The 24,904-nt window shown below is 47.3% G+C and overlaps 2 protein-coding genes and 2 long non-coding RNA genes across 6 annotated transcripts in view; 2 read left to right on the top strand and 2 right to left on the bottom strand.

The window, feature by feature from the left end:
• The window catches only part of LOC111734032, a 14,249-nt gene extending 1,531 nt beyond the window's left edge, over positions 1-12,718 (bottom strand). Inside the window, exons 1-2 of the long non-coding RNA XR_002778268.1 lie at positions 12,500-12,718; positions 12,189-12,318 (exon numbers count right to left, since the gene is read on the bottom strand). This is a non-coding gene — a long non-coding RNA (uncharacterized LOC111734032). The remainder of the gene's footprint in view (positions 1-12,188; positions 12,319-12,499) is intronic.
• Positions 12,719-12,886: 168 nt separating this feature from the next.
• RIPK3 (receptor interacting serine/threonine kinase 3) lies at positions 12,887-16,920 on the top strand. 3 transcript variants are annotated; one of them, XM_011385535.2, is made up of 10 exons: positions 12,887-13,089; positions 13,306-13,446; positions 13,592-13,901; positions 14,372-14,517; positions 14,644-14,690; positions 14,903-15,067; positions 15,177-15,262; positions 15,498-15,860; positions 15,985-16,036; positions 16,583-16,920. In XM_011385535.2, exons 1-10 carry the CDS (start codon positions 13,067-13,069, stop codon positions 16,714-16,716), a joined length of 1,467 nt encoding a protein of 488 aa, XP_011383837.1. In that variant the 5' UTR covers positions 12,887-13,066; the 3' UTR covers positions 16,717-16,920. The 3 variants fall into 3 exon arrangements, with proteins under 3 accessions (XP_011383837.1, XP_011383836.1, XP_011383838.1); XM_011385534.2 differs by having other exon boundaries at positions 14,900-15,067; XM_011385536.2 differs by lacking the exon at positions 16,583-16,920 and adding an exon at positions 16,312-16,558 and having other exon boundaries at positions 14,900-15,067.
• On the bottom strand, positions 13,305-15,232 carry LOC111734033. Its single transcript, XR_002778269.1, has 2 exons — positions 15,150-15,232; positions 13,305-13,483 (listed from the first exon to the last, which is right to left on the bottom strand). It is a non-coding gene; the product is annotated as an uncharacterized LOC111734033 (long non-coding RNA).
• Positions 16,921-18,352: 1,432 nt separating the features above from the next.
• Positions 18,353-24,904, top strand: part of ADCY4 (adenylate cyclase 4) — a 15,851-nt gene continuing 9,299 nt past the window's right edge. The window contains exons 1-10 of the mRNA XM_011385532.1: positions 18,353-18,536; positions 19,840-20,037; positions 20,171-20,332; positions 20,942-21,091; positions 22,203-22,351; positions 22,437-22,548; positions 23,316-23,443; positions 23,598-23,756; positions 24,206-24,338; positions 24,526-24,699. Of these exons, the coding sequence (XP_011383834.1) occupies positions 18,378-18,536; positions 19,840-20,037; positions 20,171-20,332; positions 20,942-21,091; positions 22,203-22,351; positions 22,437-22,548; positions 23,316-23,443; positions 23,598-23,756; positions 24,206-24,338; positions 24,526-24,699 (1,524 nt within the window). The 5' untranslated portion in view covers positions 18,353-18,377. The remainder of the gene's footprint in view (positions 18,537-19,839; positions 20,038-20,170; positions 20,333-20,941; positions 21,092-22,202; positions 22,352-22,436; positions 22,549-23,315; positions 23,444-23,597; positions 23,757-24,205; positions 24,339-24,525; positions 24,700-24,904) is intronic.

Raw genomic sequence — 24,904 nt, 5'->3', positions numbered from 1 at the left:
CCAATAATACAATAACTGTGTACATACTTGTTTAATGTCTGTACACCTCACTAGAGTGTAAAATTCTCTGAGAGGACCTTGTCTTTTTTATCTACCAAAGTCTCTTACTTTTCAAATTTCATCTATTTCATAAACACATGGGGAAATAAACAAATACCAAAATGAGAATAGGCAAAAGCTATTTATTCAGAGCTTGCTATTGCAAGGGAGTTAGTTAGCCATCATCCTTTGCATTTTGGCAGAGACTCAAAGTCAGGTAAAAGAGTGGGAAAGCTTTACAGTAGAAAAAAGAGAAGGCTTCAGGTATGGTAATTGGAAGATATTGGTATGGGGAAGCTGTGAGTGGGAAATCTGGAAGCAGGGCATCCTGTAGTAAACTGGCTTCCTGGGCTGGTTACTATAGATAATGGGTTGGTTTCCTGGGCTAGCTGCTGCAAATTGTGGGTCAGAGTCTATTGTTACATATGGTCTGGCTATTGTCCATTGTCTATTCCATTTCTCACATTTATTGAACATCTATTATGTGCCATAAACCATGCTAATTTTTGGGATACAGTGATTGATAGAAGATAGTTGTTGACCAATTGAACAGTTGCTAAGAGATGATGTTTAAATAACTAGTTGTATCTATTAGAATTAGGCTTGGCTGTGCATGACATAAAAACCTAAAATATCTGTGATTTAAGTGAAATAGAAGTCTATTTCTCTCTCATGCAAAGGCTCTGCAGGTAGGCACAGTGTCAGTGCCGAGCTGATTGAGAAGGGAAGGTTCGACGGTGAGAAGCCCAGTTGGAAGAATGCACAAAAGGCTGACATGAGAATGAAAGGGAGGCACCAACTTTTTTGTGTGGAGCACAGTTCTGTTTCTAGAAGTGCAGTTCTATTGGGGGGAGTGCAGTATTGCACGCACTTCTCCTGCTCCCCTTTCTGTTCTCCCCTTCTGCTCTCTAGGGGACCGCATTGCTCCACACATAGCATAGTGGCATTCAGCCACACATGCGTGATACAATAAGCTGAGGTATGTTTACATATTTTAGGTGCAGGCACCCTACTACCCTAATATAACATTCTAAATCTGGGGCCTATTCCTAGCTAGGATCCTGGATCACAGCCAGACCTTGGACCAGCTGGGCCTGGCGCCCCACACAGGCTCAAAACTATCAGGCTCCCAAGCTCTTTCTGTCTTGCTGCTCCACCATCTTTAGCATTCCACTTCATGGAAAATGTCTGCTCAGGATATAACCATCATACTCATATTTAAACCAACAAAAAATAAATAAAAGCAGAAGAATATACACCCTCTCCCTCTCTACACCACTTATATTTACTTCCAAGTGGCCAGAATTTAGTCACATATAGCTGCAAGGGAGGCTGGGAAACATATTTATTCCAAGTAGACATATGTCTAGCTAAAACCGACAGGTTTTATTACTAAGGAAAATGGTGAGAAAGGCCATTGGGGTCAATTAGCCTTCTCTGTCAACTAGAGAAATAAAGTTTGGGGATTATCTGAAAATCTAATTACTTGTATTATCTCGTTTCTCTAATACAGAATGCTCTTGACTTACTACATAATTATTCTTACTGTGTATTAAAAGTAAAAATCAAGTTCTTTTCATAATTAGGAAGAAACAGCTTTATGAAATTCATGGTTATCCTCTTTTAAGGATGCTGTCCACAATGTTGTCTACGGCAACTACTCAGAGTCCTCACTGTAACCTGGATCTTGGCAACAACCATGCTTTTCCTAAACCATCAGACAAAGGACAAAACCACAGAGACATTTAAAATGGTGAATACTGAGTTTTTTGTGGGCTGAGCATTCACAACATACATTATAAACCATTATTGCAATTAATGTGGTCCAATCTAAATTTTTTTCTGTCTTTTTGGATAAATTTGTGATCCAATTAAATTCATGATCACATACATTCAATTTCATAATCACATAGAATTCCCTAGATTTTGCCTTAGGAAATTCCTGTGGCTCCTTCAAGGTATCATTCCTATTAACTTTGACATATTATTGCTTCTCAGCTTCAGGTTCATCCTAGTTAAAGGATGAGCGAAAGGAGGTGAGGTAGAAAGGGTAGGACACAGCAAAGCAGAGAGTCTCACTCTCCCCTCTGTAAGAAAGACACAGTGAAATGTTTCAAATGGAACGATGAGACTGGATTTTCTCAAGACTTGTAGTTCTCTTATGTCCACATTTGGATTGTCAAGATCCTGATCTTTTTCCAGATTCACTGCAGAATCCTGGTAAGTCTGTAAACTTATCTGCAGTTTAACAACGGTCAAGATCAGCTTCAGCATTTAGTTTATAACCAACATCTACAGATAGAAAAATGCATGCAACTGTGCTATATTTTCTTCTGGGCTTTGAGGTGGATATTCTGTGTTATAAGTTTGTTGTTCTTCCATCTTTAGCTATCTAATGCCATTGGAAGCAAAACTCCAACCCTAAAATTCCACATTCCTTGTCACTTTTAATTTGTTCTATAGAGACTGCTACTTGGTCCCTCAGAACCTCATCTAGCTTGCCTTGCTAGAATGCGGAAGGAATCTCACTTCCTTTTGCTTCATCTTTACTCCATATCCAATTTCACATGTCCCACATATTCTCTGAGGTTTTGCTGCAACAATGCCACTTATAGATTAATGAAATGGTTTATTGAATAACCATTGAATTCACCATCAGGAAGATACTATGTTGAGGTTATACTTTGACCTAGTCACAAATAAATGGTATTGTTTATCTAGTACCAGAATGTATGGTTCTAAGAAACAAGATGTGGTAGACAGAATACTGTCTATCACAATTATTAAGTAATTATTAAGTAAAAATACCCCAATTAGTAAGAGTCTACGAAGAACTTTCAGCAAACTTATGGTACTGAGGAAATGAAAATTGGAGTTAAAAGCCTGTCAAAAAAGAGGGCTCTGATAAATACCCCAGGATTTCAGTCAGAGCCCCTGAAGAACTAGACCCTAGGTCTACAGCTGTATCAGTCAGGGTTCAATCAGGAGACAGATATCACATAAGAATTTGAACCAAGAAAGTTTAACATAAAGAAGTATTAACTAGAATAGGGTATTGAATTACTGAGAGATTAGCTAGTAAAAAAGAAAAGAGAATTCTAAAATACAGGAATAGCAGTTATAAGAAAGAGCCACTACCCCTTGGGCTAAAATGGAATATCTAAGGGGAACTCCCTCCTAGGGCTGAGATCCAGACCTAGTTTAAAAGGACCTAGCTGTGGCTCACTAGTTGGTGGAGGAGTTGCTGAGTTGCTGTAACTCAGAACTCACTGCAGAGTTGCCCAAGGAAATGCAAAGGAAAGGCATTCATGGGGAGATGCCTCATCATTTGCAATTCACTGAGAAGTCACCTAAGAATGTGACAGGCAAAGCTGTTGGCTGTTGGGCATGGTGACGGCTGTGCACTCTAGAAGTCGTGCATGCCTCTGGAGCCTGGCCAAAGGAACATCAGAACTTGGAAGAGACCTCTTCCTCCTCCAGTGTTCCTCCAGCACCCTCTACTGACAATGTTTAACATTGTGCCAGCTGGCAAAAGAGAAATATTTATAGAATCCAGCTCTGGTATTGTAAAGCAGGAAGCAAAGGGTGGGTCTGGAGCTGAGTTAATTGCTAATTGGCACAAAGGACAATCTGGAAATAGGTCAGTACACACTAAGTTTGAAACCCAGCTTCAAATCAATCCCATGGCAGATTAAAGTGATTCCCCTATTCTAATTGCCTGACAGAAATAAAAGTGAATTATATCTGAAGAAACTCAACATTATCCAGGGATGCAAACTATCTCTATAATTATTCATAAGAAATAATTGTCATTTAATTAAAAATTACCATGTGTACCAAGAGATATCATCAAATGACTGAAAACCAAGAGAAAAAAATACTCAATAGAAACAGACCCACAGCTGATCCAGATACTGAAGTTACAAGACATGGACTTTGAAGTCATTGCAATGAATAAGTTTGAGAAAATAGATGACGAGACAGAAAATTTCAGCAGAGAAATAAAATCTATAAAAATTAAATGTAAAGTCTAGAACTGAAAAAAAAATCCAAGAAATATTACTGTTTTTATCTCCCATTTTTCACAGGAGCTAATCCATGTCCATGTCCTATTTAATTTTTCCCACTCAGAAAATGGCTTTATTTAATAATACTTGTTATTTTTAAGTGTTTATTATGTGCCAGGCACTGTAATAGATGCATCATATACTTCTGTCCACCCACTGATCTTGTTAAGTAGATACTAGTTCCCCCGTTATATATATATATGGAAATTGACACTGATATGAAGGAATTTTCCCAAAGACAAATCGCTGAAATGGTGAAGCTAAAATCCCAGCCCAGGTCTACTAATCTGACTCCAAATCTGCATTCTTCCCATTAAACTACTTTACCTCTCTCCTTCCTACTTGTCTGAGCAGATAGAAAGTACTTTCCTTCCTATTTCTTTAACATAACTCAGTGTCTTCACCTATTTCCTATTTCTCCTTTTATTTTCATAAAAAGACATCTTGACCTCTGAGCAAAACTAATCTTTCTACCCATGTTCCTAAAATCCATCCTTACCCACCACTGGGGTCCTCATTCCTTCTCTTAGGCCTGTGAGGTTTCCCTCTCTACTGTCACTCTTTCTCCACAGCCTCAAGTCATCCCTCCTAAAATAAATAGATAGATAGATAGATAGATAGATAGATAGATAGATAGATAGATAGATAGATAGATAGATAAATAAATTCCTTGGTCCCTTTTCTTGCTTGATCTAACAGCCGTTCCTCTTTCCCTCTTTTCACTATCAAACTTCTCAGTGGTAATTTCTGCTCTAGGCTTATATTTCTTCAGATCCTACAAACTCATTAACTCACTCAAAACGAAACATGAAACTTCTATCTTTATGGTCACCAAAGTCTATTTTACTGCCAAACCCCAAAGGCTGTGTGACTCCTCACCCTGTTTACCATCTTTAGCAGATGACTATGGTCTATGTCGCATCTCTGAGGTCAGCCACAGCTGTGTTGAACAGTTCTGTGTGAGCTCAGACTCGCCTTGCACTGCCAGCACCCTACTTCAGATCTGCACCTTCACCTTCACATTCTGCTTCAGGTTCTGTATTAGTCATGGCTCTTCAGAGAAACAAAACCAATAGGATGTATGTATAGATGTAAAGGGATTTACTATGAAGAATTGGATCATAATTATGGAGGGCTGCCAAGTCCAGAATTTGCAGTGTTGGGCCTATAGGCTTGAGACCCAAGAAAGCCTATGGTGCAGTTCCAGGTCAAAGGCTAGCAGACTGGAGACCCAGGAGAACTAATGCTACAGATGAAGTCCAAAGGCAGTCTGCTGAATAATTCCTTAAACTGGTTGGATGAGACCCATCCACATTATGAGGCTGCTTTACTCAAAGTTCACCATTGTAAATGCTAATTTCATCCAAAAATACCCTCCAAGTTGACACATAAAATTAGCCATTACAAGGTCCTTCTCTTACACAATGGGACTTGCTCATCACCCCTCGCCTAGCCCACCCTAATGCAAACACAGCCAGGAAGTACAGGGCGTTAGTGCCCCCAGGTGCAATCCTCAGGTAGTGAGTGCAGACATTGGCAGATGAATATTCTAGCCTCCAATCTTTCAAGTGAGCAATTCTGGGAGGTATTCTCTAAATTTGGAGGTTCTACTTGAATGGAGCCTGCATTGCCCACAATCACGATCTCAGTAATAAACCCTTCTATTGGCTTTTCCTACCTCACCTCTCACTCTCTGTGTTCCCCCACTCATGCTTCCTGGGATTCTTCCTTCCTCCAAAAAACTACCTGCACCTAAATCCATGCTCAGGCTCTCCTTTTGGGGAAACCCAAACTTAGATGTCTTCTCAGTAGCAGCTGACTCTGATGATTCTCTCATGATTCTGCCCCTACCTCTCTGATCTCTGTTTCTCTCACTGGTTTCTCTTCTGTTGGCTTGACCTTGATAACATGGGGTTCTCTGTCCTTTGCCTTCTTCCTTTCTCCCTCCACAGACTCTCCTGGTTGATGTCATTCATTTCGCCCCAGTGCTTGCCACTCGCCATGCTCCAGTCTCATGTTTTTTCTTGCCCTCTGGGGATCCCTTGAGGCTGCAGCACCCAGTTCTCATATAAATGTGCCCACATCCAAATGCAATCCATTCCCACACAATATGTGTCCCTTCTATTTTCCACATTTCAGTTTATAGCATGACCATTTTCTCAATGTCCCAGAATAAAACTGAATATTCCTTCTCTCTCAACCCCTAGATTCTTCTATTAATACCTCAGAAATATCTCCAGACTAGGTTCCCTTCTCCCCACCCCCACTGGCATTAACTCCGTTTAAGTCTTCATCATTTTTTTTTCTTAAATTGCTCTGCGGTCTACTGTTTCCTCCGCCTCTAGCTCTCTCCCATTCAATCCATGCCCCAAGCAGCCACTTGTTTAGTCTTCCTAAATCACAGATCTGGTCACACTGTAACAAAGATTGAAACCTTTCCACAAATTCCAATGTTAAAACAAAACAAAACTCTTTAAACCTTTGTTAGAGAACTTGATAAGGCACGTCTTTAGGTGAGAATAGTGGTCAGTTAAACATCCTTGTTGCTCATGAGTTACTTCTCTACCTCCACACAAAAGCTACCGGTGTGGAAGCACCTTCTTCCTCCCAAAACCTGGTCTAAGCTACACAAATTTCTTGTCGATAGCTCTCTTATCAAAGGTGAGTCAACTTTACACTTTCAAAATGGTTTTCCTTAAAAACTAAAGGAAAAGGTTTTTTTAAAAAAAATCCAAGAAGTACACCCAGACACACACACACACACACACACACACACACACACACACGTCATAATCAGGGATTTTTGAACCTTTAAAAATGAGATATATTTTTAAACAAAATAAAGCAAAACTAACAGATATAAATGTAAAACTAACTGTTTATCTAAATTTTTTAGAACAAGAGAAAAATTACCATGACCTTGGATTAACAAAGTTTTCTTATAGATGACACCAAAAGCACAATCCACCAAAGAGAAAAACAGAATATATAAGATATTTCAAAACTCAATAATAAGAAAGCAAACAACTTGATAAAATATGGAAAAAAATTTAAACAGATACTTATCTAAGAAGATGTATGGATGGCAAGTAAGCATGTAAAAAGAGGCTCAATATCATCAGTCATCATGAAAAGAAAATGAAAATGAAAACCACAGTGTGGTGCCTCTCAGAACAGCTAGTATTGAGCATACCAAATGTTGGAAAGGATATAGAAGAACTAGAACTCTCACATTGCTAGTGGGAATGTAAGACTTATACATGAATATTCATAGGAGTATCAGTTGTAGTAGCCAAAAATTATTGTCCATGAACAGGTGAATGAATGAAGAAATTATAGTATGATGGAATGCTACTCAGCAATTAAAAGGAATAATCTCTTGATACACACAACAATATAGGTGAATCTCAAAATAATCACATTGAATGAAAGAGATCAGATCAGAAAAAAAAAGAATACATACTATATGATTCCATTCATATCAAATAGAAAATGCAAACCAATCCAAAGTGATTCAAAGCAGATTAGTGGTTGCCAGGAAAGGAGAAATGGCAAAGAAGAGCAGAAGGGAAGAATTGGAAAAGGGTGTGATAAATATGTTCATTATCTTAATTGTGGTGATAGTTCCACGAGCATACATGTATGTCAAAACTCACCACATTGTACACTTTAAATATGTGTAGTTTATTGAATGTCGACTCTAATTCAATACAGCTGTTAAAATATTTAATTACAAAAATACTAATAATCTTACTTGATTCAAAGTTCATATTCTTTTGAAGAACTTCACCCATAAAGGGAAGCAGCTGAGAGAGCATAGATCTGAGTTTAAAACCCTGCTCTGCCACAAAGTCGTTTATGACCTCAACTGGTTACTTAACCTCTCACAGAGTTCTCAGTTTCTTTACCCATAAAATGGGGTTAATAATAGTCTGCCTCACAGATTTGTTGCTAAAATTTGAGTGAGATAACAGATGAGAAAGTCTCTAGCCCATGGTAGATGCCAAAATACATTATGCCCCATTTCTGAGGTAATTAGATTCCTTTCTGTTCCTTTCTTTTCCCCGCCTTTCTTCTTTCTTTCTAAATAGGGAGGGATCCTAGACACAAAGATATTCAGAGGAAAAAACAATGAGGAGGGAACAGAGGAGAGAGTTGTATTGTGTTCCCCTAAAAGTTTCCTGAGACCAAAACTTGAGACTTCCTGGAGGGTGGTCCTAGGATCAGGAGGGAGGAAGCAGAAAATGTGAATAGGGGAAGGAGAAAATGGAAAAAAAAAAAAAAAGGTATGTGAGGTAGCTTCTGATGTGGAGCTTAGCCCAGACAGAGTCTCCCTGAAGATCTGTAAAACACCTCAGAACTGACCCTCTGAAGCTCAGGAGGCTGAAGCACTAACCCTGATCCTCCACCAGGTGAGGAATGCCCTCAGACCATTAACTCACCTTTCTTACCACATTTCTGCCAGCTGAGGGAGAAAAACAGAGATAAGGCCTGTGCATGGGCCACTGGAAGGGTCATGGGACCCTGAAATCAAAGGTGGCCTGAGGACATGTGGCACGGGATACCTGAGGCAGTTGCCTCAGGCCCAAAGCCCATCCCTGGGTCAACTATGTAATCTTTGTAACCTCGTTGAGTACCTTTGTGCCAGGCAGACGAACAAACTCAAGTGCCTTTACGCTGAGAGGCTAGAGACACGGGATTGTATAGACCATAAAGAAATGAAGACTTTTCGGCCTCTACAAAATGAATTCCATGAGAGTCATGCATAACAGTGATGTCAATTGGCACATAATGGGAACGCCTTTAGGCTATAACCAGAATGCCCAAAACCACAGATGTCAGCTCCCATCTGTAGGAACCAATGAGCATAAGGATCCCACCTTGTAAGGTCCACCTAAGCTGAACACTTTAGGCAGACGATGCTCAAGCCTGTCAAGGATCCCATAGCATCAAGGACCCCATAGCATCAAGGACCCCATAACATCAAGGACAGCTATGCTGAGAGACTAAGATTCTGATTTTGTGACCCATCAGTAGCTGCTGGCTTGGGACAGACATGCAGCTCTCCGTGCCACCAGTCCATAGAGCTCACTTTGGAGATGCTAAGGACTTTCATTCCTTCACTCTGTCACATAAAACTCAGTACTTCCCCTCTCTGTGTGTTGTGTGTTACCTGTATGAGGTACCTGAGAAGGGTCCACTCAATAACCCTGGCATTGTGGAAAGACACAAACAAGTTTAAGGGTGTTACTTCAGTAGCTGCTTTTCTTGCTCGCAACAAGGATTCAAGCCATCTCTCCTCAAAACCACAAGAAAGGACATGACTGACTTCCTCAAATCTCTCTCTCAGTACATTTGTCTGAGAGAGAGGAGAGAGAATACCTGAGGGGTGAATCATTAGTGGGGCCCTGGGAGGAAGGGTGGGGATGGGAATTTACCAGGAGAAAGAAAACTGGTTATTTTACTGAGCAGTAGTTAAATCATTTTTCTTGCTCTACAAATAAATTGAGAACTAGAAATGTTCCTGAGATTGGAAATACAATAATTGTTGTTATATTAATGCCTACCATTTATTAAGCACATAATATGTGCTGGAAATGTGCTGTGTTCTATCATGCCTTATTTTACTTCATCTACACAGCAACCCATTTCAGTGAGTACTATAATTAACTGAAGCTCAGAGAGGTTACGTAACTTGCTAAATGTCAAACAGCTAATAATTTGCAGTGCCAGAATTGAATTCCAAGTAGTCTGATTTAAGAGCCTGTACCTTTGACCATTAGGTTCAACTCCCTATTTAAAAAAAAAAAAAAAAAAGTGGAACATCCATCCGGGGAAGCAATTTGAAGCAGTAGCCTGCCCCACTAAGATGAGAGGAGATGGGAAAGCACAGAAATTAGGTCTTCAACGTTAACTAGACACAGAAAGCAAAGAGAGAAGGACTCTACACTGAGAGAATGTGCATTATGGTTGTTGTAGCATGTATGTGGATACTTATCATTTACGGCTGCTCAAAATCGTTTAGTCCCCTCATGCTAAGGTAGTGTAAAAAGAAGTTACCCTTCTCGGCTTCCCTTGCCTTGGATGTACAGATAGGCAACTTAGGTTCTGCCAATGGAACCCAACTCTGAAACGCTCTCTGTGAAGAAACAGATAGTGAGCAAGGATTCCACTTTGCTGGAGCTCACGAAGGAATTTTTAAAATATGTGTTTGTTGTGCTTTATATAGCATTTAAGTATTCTGCTATTGGAGGCTTTTGAGAACTCTGTCATACTACCAGAGGGAATGTTTAAAACAGAAAAATGATTATACGGTATGTACTATTTTATAACCTGCTTTTTTTCCCCATTTGACATAAGATAAACACCTGTCATATAAATAAATACAGGTCTAGAGCATCATTTTAATGGCTACTTAGTCTTCCATTGCATAATTTATTCAATTTTTTTCTTATCATTAGATATTTAGTGTTCTATTTTTTTTCACTATTTTAAACAACACTTCAGTGAATATTATTATAGCTAAAACTTTACATACATCACAATCTTCTTCCTTCTTTAACTGTTTAGAAAAGCAATATATGCTAATATAAAATATTCAAATCTTTTTTGCTGTCACCTTAATTAACACCACTCAGTCTACAATTGGAATCTCTTAATGAAGCAACACATGAGAATTTGTTAGAGCTAGAATATGCAAGAAGAGAGACCACACCCTCTGCCCCCCAATGACTAAGGATAGGGAACCAGAGCCCATACCAGGAGCAGGCTGAAGGTAAGCAAAGACAACTAGGAGCAGAGAACCGAGGGGATGACAGACACCCAAATAGACTCCAAAAGCCTGGGACAGCTGGGGTCAAGGGCATCAGGCCTCAGGAAAGGCCAGAGTTTCAAACTCTAGGAATCGACTCTGCCTCTCCAGTCTCCTCCTGCCAGAAGGAGAGGGTCTTCTCAGGTACTCACTCCAGGCTCCCATTCCTGCTCCTCCTTTTCTAAAAGTAGCTTGGTTTATTTTGAGTACAGATTCTGACACTATTCCCAACCCTATGCTTTACGGTGTTTTACCCTTGATTCTCATAGTCTTGTCCCAATCTAAAGAAATCCAGCCATAAAAAGGTCTTTAAACACCCCTCTAACTCATTTCTGCCTGCTCCCCTCCAGTGGAGCCCAGACATTGAGCCCAGGGTCTTCTTCCAAAAGAGAATCATGAAAGAAATGGCTGCCCTCTTTGATGGCTCTTAGGTCCTGACTAGATTTTTTTAAGGACATGCTACACTTGCCTTCATATTCTCTGATGTACCGCCGTATCTCTATAATAAAATCTACTTCAGATGGATTCTGTCGACTGTGCAGGTGAGATCCCCTAAAACATAAAGAAGCCCAACCTCTTTTTCCTCCCAATGAGTATGGTGCTCTAGTTGGGATGATCAGAGTCTTAAGAAAGCCCCGGAAGTTTTGGTTGTTCATTTATTAATTCAATTCAACAAATATTTATTGTGTGCCTACCATGTACTGGCTTCTAAACAGACTACAGTTAAAGAGTTCCCTAAATAGCTCCAAAATAGCATGGACTGACTCCACCAAAATTCATGAGGTGGATTCTGGGGTTCCCAGTTGCTCTAAAAACCACAGTTAACTGCTGGCTACTTGTGCTCCATGGACCACTGGATAGAATGGAAAGTGCATATCAAGATGAGCACCTTCCAGTGAGAGCTGGCACACAATCCACAGGATTGGGTCTCCACTGAAGGACTGAGTGCCCAGTGCTGGCTATATCTCCAGCCATAGCCAGGTCTTGCATGGGCAAAATAACCTTTTGTCTGCCCTAAATCCTTAAGGTTCCCCAAGCTCCCGAGTTCTGAAAGGCCCTTGTTCAGAGCATATGCCCGTGAGGAATGTGTATTAACCAGGTAATGTGCATGGACAGTTGGAAAGTGGGGAGAGGGCAGGGAGGCCCTGAGGTGTTTCTACTGCAGCGTACACCATCAATCCCCTGGCTGGGCCATTCATCTAGCTGACCACAATGCCCTGGCGGTGGGTCTTGGTCTTGACAGCAGAAAATTACCAATGCCAGGGGCTTACCTCAATGAGAGCAGCTGTCAGGGACCAGACAGGAATGCATAGGAATGCTTCATCACTTCATCACACAGGAATGCCTTGCACCTTCTTCAGTCACCTTCACCGCCAGCTCCAAAACAGCAGTACCTGAAGCCTATGTGAGAATAGAAAAACTTGATGTGAAAACAGGAAAGACAGGCTCTGAAGTCAGTGCCACACTGGCTTGGGCAAGGTAAACTATCAGTGCTTCCATTTTCTCATTCATAAAGAAGTCATAAAAGCAGTACCTATGCCCTTGGGGTTGATTTAAGAATTAAGTAAGCTCATATATGTACCTGGCACATGGCAAGCTTTATAGAAGTGTTAGCTATGATTTAAGGGCAGCTGTGGGAGAGCTGATCTCTAGGACCATGAAATCCTCCTCAGTACCATCCCACCCCCAGCCCGGTCTGGCAAGTGGTGTAGTTGGGAATCTTATGGGGGAAGGGAGAGACACAGGCTGTAGGGGTGAGTTGATTATGAGTTCCTGGAAGGTAAAGACTTCTTCCATGGCACCCTAAACAACCAGTGACACCTAACCAGTCTGTGGCATGCAGCAGGTACTCAAGAAAAAACTGGTAAGAAAAGATTAGTACTAAGCTTCCGTTCTGCCCACCCCCTATCCCCCGCCCTTTTTGGGGCGGGACTGTAAAGGCCCTGTCTAATAAGGAAGTTACTTATTCAGTCACTCGGGGTAGGCAGAGCACCAGGAAGTGGGAAGCGGAATCAGAATCCGTGCAGGGGCCTAGAGATTGACCCCTCTCCCCACCCCCGACACCTCTCTGCCACAAACCCCACTCCCAGAAGTCACTCCATCCATTTGGACTCACGATTTCCAGAAGCCTCTCGCACCTCTCGGCCTGATGTCTTCTGGCAAGTTGTTATGGTGAGTGGGGACCGGACACAGGATGCCACTGACTCGCTTAGAAAACAACCTTTGCTCCTGAGCCAAGGCCAGGAGAGAGTAGGGTCCATGGGGGAAGCTACAGATTTTACCACACCTGCCGAGTCACAGGGGGTCACGGTGAGAAGGGAGGGGGCTGCAGGGGAACAGTGAGAACTTGGGGCCATGGCCAGCTGGTGAACGAGGCCCCTCTCTCAGGCTCAACAGTGCCCGAGCCTCCATGGTGTCCATCGAAGATTTGAAGAACCAGAAGGTCATTGGTCAAGGTGGATTCGGCACAGTGTTCCAGGCATACCACCAGAAATGGGGTCATGATGTGGCCGTCAAGATTGTGAACTCGTGAGTGCCCCAGCTGCAGGCTGGCAGGTGTTGGTGTCTGCAGGAAGAAGGAGCAGGCTGCTGTGTTGCTGGGTCGCATGGGGAGAGAAGGGATCTGCCCTGCCCAGCAGCAGAGCATGACTACAGCTTTCTGCTTGGAGTGTAGGGAGAAGATATCCAAGGAAGTGGAGGCCATGGCAAATCTGCATAGCCTGTATGTGCTGCCACTGCTGGGGGTCACTGAGAAGCTGGAGTGGGACTACGTGTCTGGACCGGCTCTGGTGACTCCATTCATGGAGAACGGTTCCCTGACAGGGCTGCTGCTGCCCCAGTGCCCACGGCCCTGGCCACTTCTCTGTCGCCTGTTGCAGGAGATAGTGCTTGGGATGTGTTATCTGCACAGCCAGAACCCAGTGCTTCTGCACCGGGACCTGAAGCCCTCCAATGTCCTGCTGGACTCAGACCTGCACGCCAAGGTGAGCCAGCTCATCCACACCCCAGCCCAGCCTCTGGACAAGGTTCTGTCCCAGAGCTGCTCAACCCCCACCACTGGACACAGCAGCTGTTGCAGCCCTATCTATTAAATACCCTCAGCATCTCCCACTGGACACAGGCTGCTCAAGTGTCAAGGCACACTCAGGAACTTTAGCCCCTTCCATACCAAGTGATAGAGGCCCTGACTGACATGGTCACTTCTATAAGCCCACCCCACTAGGCGCTCCAGAGACCCATGGTTGACAGCCCAGAAAACTCAGACCTTGACCCAGCCCCAAGGAGAGGGAACTTAGACCTCCAAACCAAGGACCTCGCTGGTCCTACCATTCTCCCAACCCTCCACATCCCCTTTATAAGGCTAGACCTGCATCTTCTGGGGTAGAGAAGGGGATTTTTGAAGCTGCCTAGCCCTGTCCATCCCCTACTTCCTCCTTCTTCCCTCCCTTTGCAGCTAGCAGATTTTGGCCTGTCCAAGTTTCTGGGAGATTCACAGTCAAAGGCAGGATCTGGGGAGTCAGGGGGTACCCTAGCCTACTTGGCCCCAGAACTGTTGGCTGATGTAAACCGGAAGGCCTCTAGGGCCAGTGATGTCTACAGGTAAGGTCCCCATGCCAAACACACATCTCCAGTTTCTACACCTCTCTGGGCCCTGCTGAGGGAAGGTATATGGGAAAAGAGTTTTATCAGCAGTTGGGCAAGGCCTCAACTTTGTGTCTCTTGCAGCTTTGGGATCCTAATGTGGGCAGTGCTAGCCGGAAGAGAAGCTGAGAGTAAGACTTTAGCCAGGCTCTGGGATCCTTAATCTCAGATGCCTTTTTCCTAAAAGCCCCAAACCCTCTTCTTCCTGCTTACCTGCTCAGACTATCCCAGTCTTTCCTCACCTTCCCTTGGACTACACTCCCTGCCCCTTTACGTGATGGAGCAGGTGACCCCTTATACCCTGAATGCTTTCTCTTCATGTCCTCCACCCCCACCCCAGCAGTGACCAACACATCGCTGGTGCAGGGGGCCATGTGTGACAGGCAGATCAGGCCTCCACTGACTGAGCTGGCCGAGCCAGACTCTGAGACTCCTGGCTTGGAAAAACTGAAGGAGCTAATGCAGCACTGCTGGAGCCATGAGCCCAAAGACAGGCCTCCCTTCCAAGGTAAGCTGGCCATTTAGCTTGCAGTTAGGTAGGCTTGGATCTGTTTACAGGGGGCTTTCCCTGGGAAAAAAGTTTTGCTCACCTGCCACACACTCTGCCTTCTCTCCAGAATGCAGACTAAATACTGAAGAAGTCTTATGCCTGGTAGAGAAAAGAGATGTAAATTGTACAAAGATGAATGCTGCAGTCTTCAAAGTGAGTGCCCAACTCCAACCTCCACCTGAGATCTGGGCGAGAATGGCACCATATAACTCCCTTGGCCACTCAGTGACTCCCCACTGACCACTGTTCTTTATGTCTTGGGCTTCATCCCTACTTTCTCCACCCCATCCCTGAATTCCCAGGCAACAGATTGTGGTCCAAGAGACTCTTCTGGGTTTACTCTTGCTCTCCCACCTCCACACCCAGCAAGCTCCCCGTGTCCTTGCAGGTGAAGAACTTCCTGTCTGAGCACCGAGGCAGCAACAAGAGGTTTTCTGCCCTTGAGCCAGACTCAGGAGGGACAGAAATGGATGGCCCTGGGGAAATCCCAGGAAACCTTGAGTTTAAAGTCTCTGAGATGCTGAACAAATTGAATCTAAAAGAGTCGCCCAGCTCTGTTCCTGAAAAAGGTACAAACCTTCCCAAGAGGATGGAGGCACAAGGGGAGCAGGTTCAGCATGCTCAGACAGCAGGGATGTCTTCTGATTCAAAAGCCCAACCTACCTTTATTCCGGAGACCTCACCTTTCAGAAACCAGATGCCCAACCCCACCTCAGCATGGACGCCAGGTCCTGGACCCCAAAGGAATCAGGTGAGACTTTGGCAAAACTACAGGATGCAAATCCTATCCTTTGCTAGGGAAAACTTGGGGCCAAAAGGGTACACCGTAGCCAGGCCCCAGGACAGGGAGCCTGAGAGTACTGTGCTATTCACAGGGGGCTGAGAGACGTGGCACCACCGAGCCCTCCAGGCCAAATCCAGTACCAGGTAACCACTCTCCACTCCTTCTCGTCCCCTGCTCAATTCCTTCACCAGCTTCATCCTCAAGACCATGTATAGATCCAGGGTACCTTGGGGAGGAAGAGGGAGAGAAAGGGCTAGAGGCCGTCTACCCGAACCTTCTCATTTCATAAATAAAGAAACTAATACCCACTGGGATTGGATCTCACTGAGATTACAGCAAAACCTAAATTTGCCCATGGGCCTTCTGGCTCCCCAACACCAGGTCTGTGAATCCCGAAATTTTATTGTTGCTATGTCAGTCCAGAGAGCCTCCCAGAAGAAAAGACCCAATATCAGGGTCAGAGGCATCAGTTGCCATCCCTCTTGAGCTTCTGCACACCCAGTTCTGAAGGAGCAGCCTGCAGAAGACCAAAGGCACATCGGACACCTTCACTGGGAGACCCTGAGACCCTATCTTTGCATTTCCTCAGGGTGAACACAAGGTGCCGCTGCCCCTCCACCCTGCTGCTCTTTCTAACTTGAGCTGCTGATGATTTAACCCTCCCACAACCACCACTGTTTCTCTTAAAGGGCCTGTTACCGTCTATGACAGCCAATTCATACAGATCGGAAATAACAACTTCATGACAATACCAAGAGAAGCTGCCTTATTCACGCCACCTAAGGGCATGAGCAGGAGCTGGCAACGCAACCCACACAAGTAGCTTCGGAAGAAGTGCTGCCTGAAGAACCTGAAGCCTGGACTGGGCCACATGGCCGGTATAATAATGGCAAGAATTGAGGAAGTGTCTAAGCCGCCTCCTGTATTTGAGGCAGCTAGCCAAGACTTTCTTTGAGGATCATCGAGCCTGCACCCAGGCTCGATTTTGTATCCCAGGAGCCAATAAAGTGGTCGAATTTTAGCCAAAGCTAAAGGCTAAGGCATCAGCCAGGGGCCAGGGGCAGAAAGGGACCTGAATGGGAAGTTGGGGAGCTGACACCAAGGGAGGAGGAGGCACTGCAGCCTCACTGAATCTGGAAGTGGGATGCTGAGGGCTGGGGACTGGCAATGTCATGGCATACAAGGTCAGAGCCCAGCCAGTGGCAGGAAGGAATCTCAGAGGCCTGGTTCCTGGTGCTTCTCTAATCTCAGGGCAGAGCACTTCCTCTGGAGCCGAAAGACCCTACCTTAAACCCATACTCCAGGGATAGATGCTGTGGTCCCACTGTCCCCTTTTTCTTCTGGGCTACAGAGACTCACTAGTGGGGTCTTGGCAAGGGGGCTTTCCATGGAGATTTGCACACCCCAGCCCATTTTGTGCCTGCACAAGAGACCCAGCAGTATCTCAGAGGTCAGCCCGCATACTATCACCTCCCTCCACCATGCACACTCACGGGCACATTTGCTTCAGAGGCAGGAGCCCTTTGGTTCTCAGACTGTGTCCGGGAGTGCAAAGCTATGACTCCACAAAGCTACACACAGACTTGCCCCCTCCCATGGAACTGAAGACTGAAGGAGCGTGGACAATTCAGACAGGGCTAAAGCTGCCACTGTCCAGGCAGGAGGATAGAGGAATGAGGGTGCCCCCATCCTGACCTCGATCCCAGCCCCATCTGACACATGTTCTTCCTTACATTCTAGCCAGCCTCCCTTCACTCCAGCCCTCCCTCAGTCTCCCCACATCCAAGCGTTCCACCCGTTTTGACACTTGCCACTCCAGGGGACCCACCCCACCCCCTCGCACCTCTCCAGTGGTCTGCATTCTTCCTTGAGGGTGCTGAAGAGAGAAAGCAGTGGTGTTAGGAAAGACAATCAGAGTGGGGGAGGAGGCCTGGGGAGTCCAGCTCGGCACGGGAAAGGGCTGGGCTGTTCCATCAGGGAAGTGGGAGGGGGCCGCGGCGCCAGGAGGGAAGGGCCTGTCCTCAGACACTCTGAGAGCCACTTGCTTAGTGGCGAGCAGTGACTCTGCAACCAGCTGTTCGGGGCTCCCTCCCCGGGCCTATCCCACTCAGTTGCAGCGGCCTCGCGGGCGGTGAGTTGGGGGAAAGGGAGAACCTGGGACGCCTTCTGTTTCAACCCCAAATCCTGTCCGCCCGGCGATGAGGCTTTTGCTAGGGCACCTCCTCAGTCTAGGTTTGAGGGAGGAGGAGAGGATTGGGCAGTGCCCTCATTGCCAACTGGGAGGCCACAGGGAGTGCATGGAAGGAGATGAAATTGCCCAGAGGTTGAGGGCGGGGTGGAAGTGGCCTGGACCAGGTGAGAGAGCAAGTTGGAGCGGGCTGGGGCTGCAAGTGGTAACCCGGACCCTGGCCCTTTCTATCCCACCTCCCCAACCCCCCCATCCACCCCTATCCCCACCCCCGGCAGTGCAGCGAGGGGCAGACCATGCCCCGCCTCTTCAGTCCCCGGCCACCGCCCAGCGAAGACCTCTTCTATGAGACCTACTACAGTCTGAGCCAGCAGTACCCACTGCTGCTACTGCTGCTGGTGATCGTGCTCTCCGCACTCCTGGCGTTGCTCGCTGTCGCCTGGGCCAGTGGCAGGGTGAGCAAGGCCTCTGGCGCCGGGTGCCTCTTCAAGGGCTGAGGCAGGAGGGTCACCGCCTAGGGGGCATTTTCAGTGCTGGGTCTTGTGAGGGTCTTCTTTTCGATGTGCTTTCTTTGCTGGGTCTCAGGAAAGAGGCGCCAAACCTTGCTAGGAACTGTAGTGACCCTGGACAAATCACTTCCCCTCTCTGGGGCACAGTGTCTGGGTCTACACAGGGCGATAACTGAGCCCTGGGTGCTTCTAATGTATCTCAGAATACTGACAGATCTTAGGAGCTTCTGTGATCTACTAGTTGTAGAATAAATCCAACATCGGATATTCCAATTTTCCAGAGGGAAGTTACACTGGGCCCTGTGGGAATCCATTTCCTGGTTTTCTTTCCCTCTTAGGCGCTGCGGGGCAGTTGTACCTACAGAAGTCCAGAAGGCATCCCCCATCCTGCTCTGTTTAGTCCCCAAATAAACCCATTTCCAGTTTCTTTTGGGGAGGAAAAATGGGTCTTCAATTTCGTTTCTGAAAACATCCCTCTCTAAGTTTTCTTTTCACTCTTCAGAGGCAAGGCGGGAAAATCACTGGGCGAGACCAGTCCTTGCTGGTCCACCTCAAAGTTCAGGAAGAGCTGGGACAAAGGGCGGGGACACGGGCGGCACTTTGAGGCGTGTAGCGAGAGCGCAGCCCGGGCGGCGAGGCAAAGTTCCGGACGCCCCCTGCTGCCAGAGCACCGCTTTGTCATCCGAGCCACGTTCCAGGGGCAGGGAATCACTCAAGCGAATTGGTCAGATTTGGATGCACTCATTCCTGAATGCCTTCTGTGAGCTAGGATTTTTCATTTGCTTCCTGACTCCAGGCTGGTGCTATGATTGCTAGTTGACAGATGAGAAAATTGAGGCTCACAAAGGTCACAGATTCACGAATGACCAATATGGGGTCAAAGTCAGATCTTCTGGGTAGATGGCCCTCGGCTCAGCATCGGCTACAGCATGCAAGTGATATATTAGGTTGAACTATTTAAGATTGATGGCTCTCTAGATTAAAACATTATCTGCAATTTCATACAGTTCAACCTAATATGAATGACAAGCAGAGGTGCCCTGCCTCCCTTTTGTTGTATGTACGTATGTATGTATGTATGTATGTATGTATGTATGTATGTATGTATATTTTTTCCCCTGCCTCCTTTTTGTATTTAAGTTTGAGACACTTTTTGAGACTGGCCTGAGGTGCTGTCCATTCTTCCTCTTCTTGGACGAGCTCCCCAAACTCCACAGCCCAATCTTGCCTCCCACGCCCTTCATCACAGGAGCTGGCTTCGGACAGGGGCTTCCTGGCCACAGTGCTGTGCGCGCTGGGCGGGTTCTCATTGCTGCTGGGCCTGGCTTCCCGCGAGCAGCGACTGCAGCGCTGGACGCGTCCCCTCTCCGGCCTCGTGTGGGCAGCGTTACTCGCGCTAGGCCACGGCTTCCTGTTCACTGGAGGCGTAGTGAGCGCCTGGGACCAGGTGAGAGGGGCGGCAGGTGGAGCCGGGCGGAGGCGGGGCGGGAAGGACTCCCGGGCCTCGAACTTGCACTCAGGACACCGGCAGCGAGCCGCACAACAGTGTCAGCCTGCAGCTTCCCGCACCCCGCCCCCAGGTGTCCTTTTTCATCTTTGTCATCTTCACCACGTATGCCATGCTGCCCTTGGGCATGCGCGACGCCGCCGCCGCGGGCCTCACTTCATCACTCTCACACCTGCTGGTTCTCGGGCTGTATCTTGGGCCTCAGCCAGACTCACGACCGGCGCTGCTGCCTCAGGTGAGCACACACATGACACAGGCTCTACCTGGGATTGGCTTCCCTGGGTGCTACTTGGTTGTCTGGGCATTCACCAACTGTTTGCTGAACTGTGACTCCATGGCAGGGCGCCACAGCTGGGCGCAGGGTGCAAATACAGGTAGATCCCCACCGTGCCCTCCTGGAGTTGGTACACCAGTGCAGCATCGTGCCTGCAGACACCAGAAAAGGGATCTGGACCCACAAGGAAGAAAGTTCGACAGGGGACCCGGGTGCTGGGGACAGATATGGATGACGGAACCCTCACAAAAAAATGCAAAATTTGGAGCTTGGGTAGTTTTGTGCTGCGGGAGAGAGTGGAGGTGGAGTGACATTCCAAGCAGAGGAGACCTATGTGCAAGGGTTTCTAGACCTAAGAGGCGATGTTGGTGTAGGAGCCAAGTGTGGAGCAGGAGGAATGAGGGGGAGAAGTGCCTCCTAAGGATCCCACAGGATGGCACAGATTGCCTCAAAATACTTGGGTCTGTAACGGCAGTGTCCTCCTCAGCCCTTCTGAAGACCAAATCCAGCTACATACACAGGCACCCCCACCCAGGTCTAGAATGTTCTGAGACTGACCCTCGCCCACAGTTGGCAGCAAACGCGGTGCTGTTCCTGTGCGGGAACGTGGCCGGGGCGTATCACAAAGCGCTGATGGAGCGGGCGCTGCGGGCCACCTTCAGAGAGGCGCTTAGTTCCCTGCACTCTCGCCGGAGGCTGGACACCGAGAAGAAGCATCAGGTCCTCCTGCGGTGGGAGAGAGGGAATACTTAAATCACACAGCTGCGCCCCTTTGCACACTTAATGACTTTGGGCAGGTCATCTGACTTTCTATTTCCTCCTTAGTCAAATGTGGCTGCTACCCACCTTGGAAAGTTGCTGGGGGCTCCAACAAACTGAAGCTTGTAAAAGCACTTTAGAACGTTTTGACACTAAACGAAGGACTCTAATTCCGTCATTGGTGTTGGGAGTTCAGTCCTTAAAGGCAGTGGTCTCCAACCTTTTGGGCACAAGGGACTGTTTTGTGGAAGACAATTTTTCCACAGACTGGCCAGGGTGGGGGGGGGGCAGGTGATGGTTTCAGAATGATTCAAGTGCATTACATTTATTGTACACTTTATTTCTATTATTATTACATTGTAACATATAATGAAATAATTATACAACTCACTATAATGCAGAATCAGATGCCACCAGATGCAACTGTACAATTGAAATATATCAACTCACTTGCCACTATAGATACAGCTTAATTGTCTTTTACCACTCACCGATAGCATTTTGATATTAGTCTACAAGCAATTGATTTATTATGGTCACTGTGCAGTCAAACCTCCCTGCTAATATTAATCTGCATTTACAGCCACTGCCCAGCTCTAGCATCACTGCCTCAGCTCCACCTCAGATCATCAGACATTGGCTTCTCATAAGGAGTACATAACCTAGATCCCTCCCATGGGCAGTTCACAATAGGGTTTGCACTCCTATGAGAATCTATTGTCTGATGATCTGAGGTGGAGCTGAGGCACTGATGCTAGCACCAGGGAGCGGCTGCAAATACAGATGATGCTTCACTTGCTCACCCGCCACTCACCTCCTGCTCTGCGGTCGGGTTTCTAACAGGTCACGGACCAGTCCAGTTGCCCCAGGGGTTGGGGGACTGCTGCCTAAAGGTGATCAGTGCAGGAGGGAGTGTTGGAGCCCGGCTCTAGGTGGTGGGCAGGACCTGAAGGAGAGCCCTGAGGGACACCTAATGGGGTTGGGGAAGGGTGTGGGCCCCTAGGGGTTTGGGAGGCTGAGGCTCCTGGCTTTAGAGTACAGGAGGATTGGTGCTCACAGTGACCTCCCCCAGGAACACCTTCTCTTGTCCATCCTTCCTGCCTACTTGGCCCGAGAGATGAAGGCGGAGATCATGGCAAGGCTGCAGGCTGGACAGGGGTCACGGCCAGAGAGCACCAACAACTTCCACAGCCTTTATGTAAAGAGGCACCAGGGAGTCAGGTATAAATAGGGAAGGGTGGCTGGAAGGGAGGGAGCATGGGCCAGAGGAAACCCTGACCCCACTGATGCAGTCTGCTCTGCCCAGCGTGCTGTATGCTGACATCGTGGGCTTCACGCGGCTGGCCAGTGAATGCTCCCCAAAGGAGCTGGTGCTCATGCTCAACGAGCTCTTTGGCAAGTTCGACCAGATTGCCAAGGTCAGAGGGGGCCTCCCTCCCAGCTTCAAACACCCTACCCTGGAAAACCTCTTCCAAGGGCAATTCCTGCCTTATGAGACTCCAGTCCCACTTCAGAGCCCATGTGGGCTCACAAATACACCACTGGAATTAGTGGTGTATTTGTGGTGTGTGGTGAATATCTCCATATCCCCAGATATGGTTTGAGGTGTGTGGTGAATATCTCCATATCTGGGGATATGGAGATATTCACCACACACCTCAAACCTGGAGAGATTTCTCAACATCTCCACAAAGGCCTCAACCGCAGCACCCCAAATATGCTCAGAGCCCCAACACAGGTGTCTCTGGACACTGCAACCAAATCAAGATAGATTTGCAGATATTCTAATCTTAGGAGGCCTTTCTAAGGGAAATCTCTGGCCCAGCCACCTGCTCAGATCCCAGGGATGCCCCCAAGCAACTTAATCTTGGGTCTCTCACCCAAAAAACCTCAATCCTGAGGCTACTTTCATATGCTCAAATCTGGGATCACCCTACACATGCCAAAGTTGGGGAGAGTCACAGATATCCCAACCTTTGGGAAACCTTTCTGAGAAAGACATCTGCATGGGAGACCTCGGCAAGCCCCACATCAAGTTTAGGGACTCCCTAGATCTGACCTAGCCACTCCTGACCTGAGAAGTTCTTCAAGAACACCACATTTGCTCCTACTTTTCCCAACTGCCTCCTGCCTCCTCTGGCCTCTAACCAAGTACCCCCTCCCCCTTGCACACACACACACCCAGGAGCATGAATGCATGCGGATCAAGATCCTGGGAGACTGTTACTACTGTGTCTCTGGGCTGCCGCTCTCACTACCAGACCACGCCATCAACTGTGTGCGCATGGGGCTGGACATGTGCCGGGCCATCAGGTCAGCTCAGGTGGGCGGGAAGGAGGAGTACCAAGGGATGGATTGGGGAGAGGAGCAGGCAGGGTAGTGGAAGTCATCCTGGAGAGAGGGAGGGGTGAGGCCCAGGGAAGGACTGAAGACAGCATTCAGATTGTTGCCCATATACACTCCTCAGGAAATTGCGGGCAGCCACCGGTGTTGACATCAATATGCGCGTGGGCGTGCACTCGGGCAGCGTGCTCTGCGGAGTCATCGGGCTGCAGAAATGGCAGTATGATGTCTGGTCCCATGATGTCACACTGGCCAACCACATGGAGGCAGGTGGCGTGCCAGGGTGAGACCTAGGGCTCCGGGAAGCTGCAGCAAGAGGGCAACCAGGCCTTCCCCAGGCTGCCACCCTTTTCATAGTTCCTTAAAACGAGCACAGTTGCATGTGGGGCTCTGGGAGACCCTAGGGTGCAGGCCAGAGATCAGTGACCATTGGGGATGGAGACATTTGGCGGCAGTGGGAGGCATTGGGTACTTAATTTCAAGCCTCGACATGGGGTAGGGGAGAGGTCAAAAGGGCTAAACCCAGCAGGAGGGAGAGGAAGGAAATACGTAAGACCCAGACCCAGACGACTGTTGCAGGATGAGGCCTCCAGGGTAAGGGTGAAATAGAGCTAGGAAGACATCTCTTGTAGCACAGGGCCTTGCTTGAAGTCGGACCTCCAAGAATGATTCTCGAAAGAAATGAGAGGTCAGAGGCCCTGCCTCCTGACTCCCACGGCTCCCTCCTTCCAGACGAGTGCATATCACAGGGGCTACCCTGGCCCTGCTAGGAGGAGCTTACGCTGTGGAGGATGTAGCCATGGAACACCGGGACCCATACCTTCGAGAGCTAGGGGAGCCTACCTACCTGGTCATCGATCCCCGGGTAAAAGCCCAGCCTGGACTCCACCCTAACCATCCACAGCCACAGGACTGGTCTCTTCTCCTATGCCAGAGATTGGGTTTCTGGGTCCTAGTGTGAGTGTGGCGGGGGAGGGGACACAAGCCTCTTAGGGATGTGGGAAGAATGGGGAAGTGTTTTGATCTTGACTTTCAGCCCTCATATGCCCCAGGCCGAGGAGGAGGATGAGAAGGGCACTGCGGGAGGGTTGCTGTCCTCTCTCGAAGGTCCCAAGATGCGTCCATCACTGCTGATGACCCGCTATCTGGAATCCTGGGGTGCAGCCAAGCCTTTTGCCCATCTGAGCCACGTAGAGAGCCCTGTGTCCACCTCCACCCCTCTGCCGGTATGTGCGCATCCATCATGATCCCCAGCGCTTACATAAACCCACTCCCACTTTCCACTCCAAGCCTCCCTGCCCCCACTACCAGTGAGTCATCTGATGACATCTCAAGGTCCTGAACTGTCTAGTCACCCTAGTCACTGGCTCAGGAACTTCTTTGCCCTTATTTCCAGAGAAAGGGCAAAGATGAATGCCCTCTGAGCTTACC

The sequence above is a fragment of the Pteropus vampyrus genome, unplaced genomic scaffold, assembly GCF_000151845.1.
Source record: "Pteropus vampyrus isolate Shadow unplaced genomic scaffold, Pvam_2.0 Scaffold736, whole genome shotgun sequence".
NCBI classification, from domain to species: Eukaryota; Metazoa; Chordata; class Mammalia; order Chiroptera; family Pteropodidae; genus Pteropus; species Pteropus vampyrus.
The sequence above is the reverse complement of the archived record's forward strand: the minus strand, read 5'-3'. Positions and strand labels throughout refer to the sequence as shown.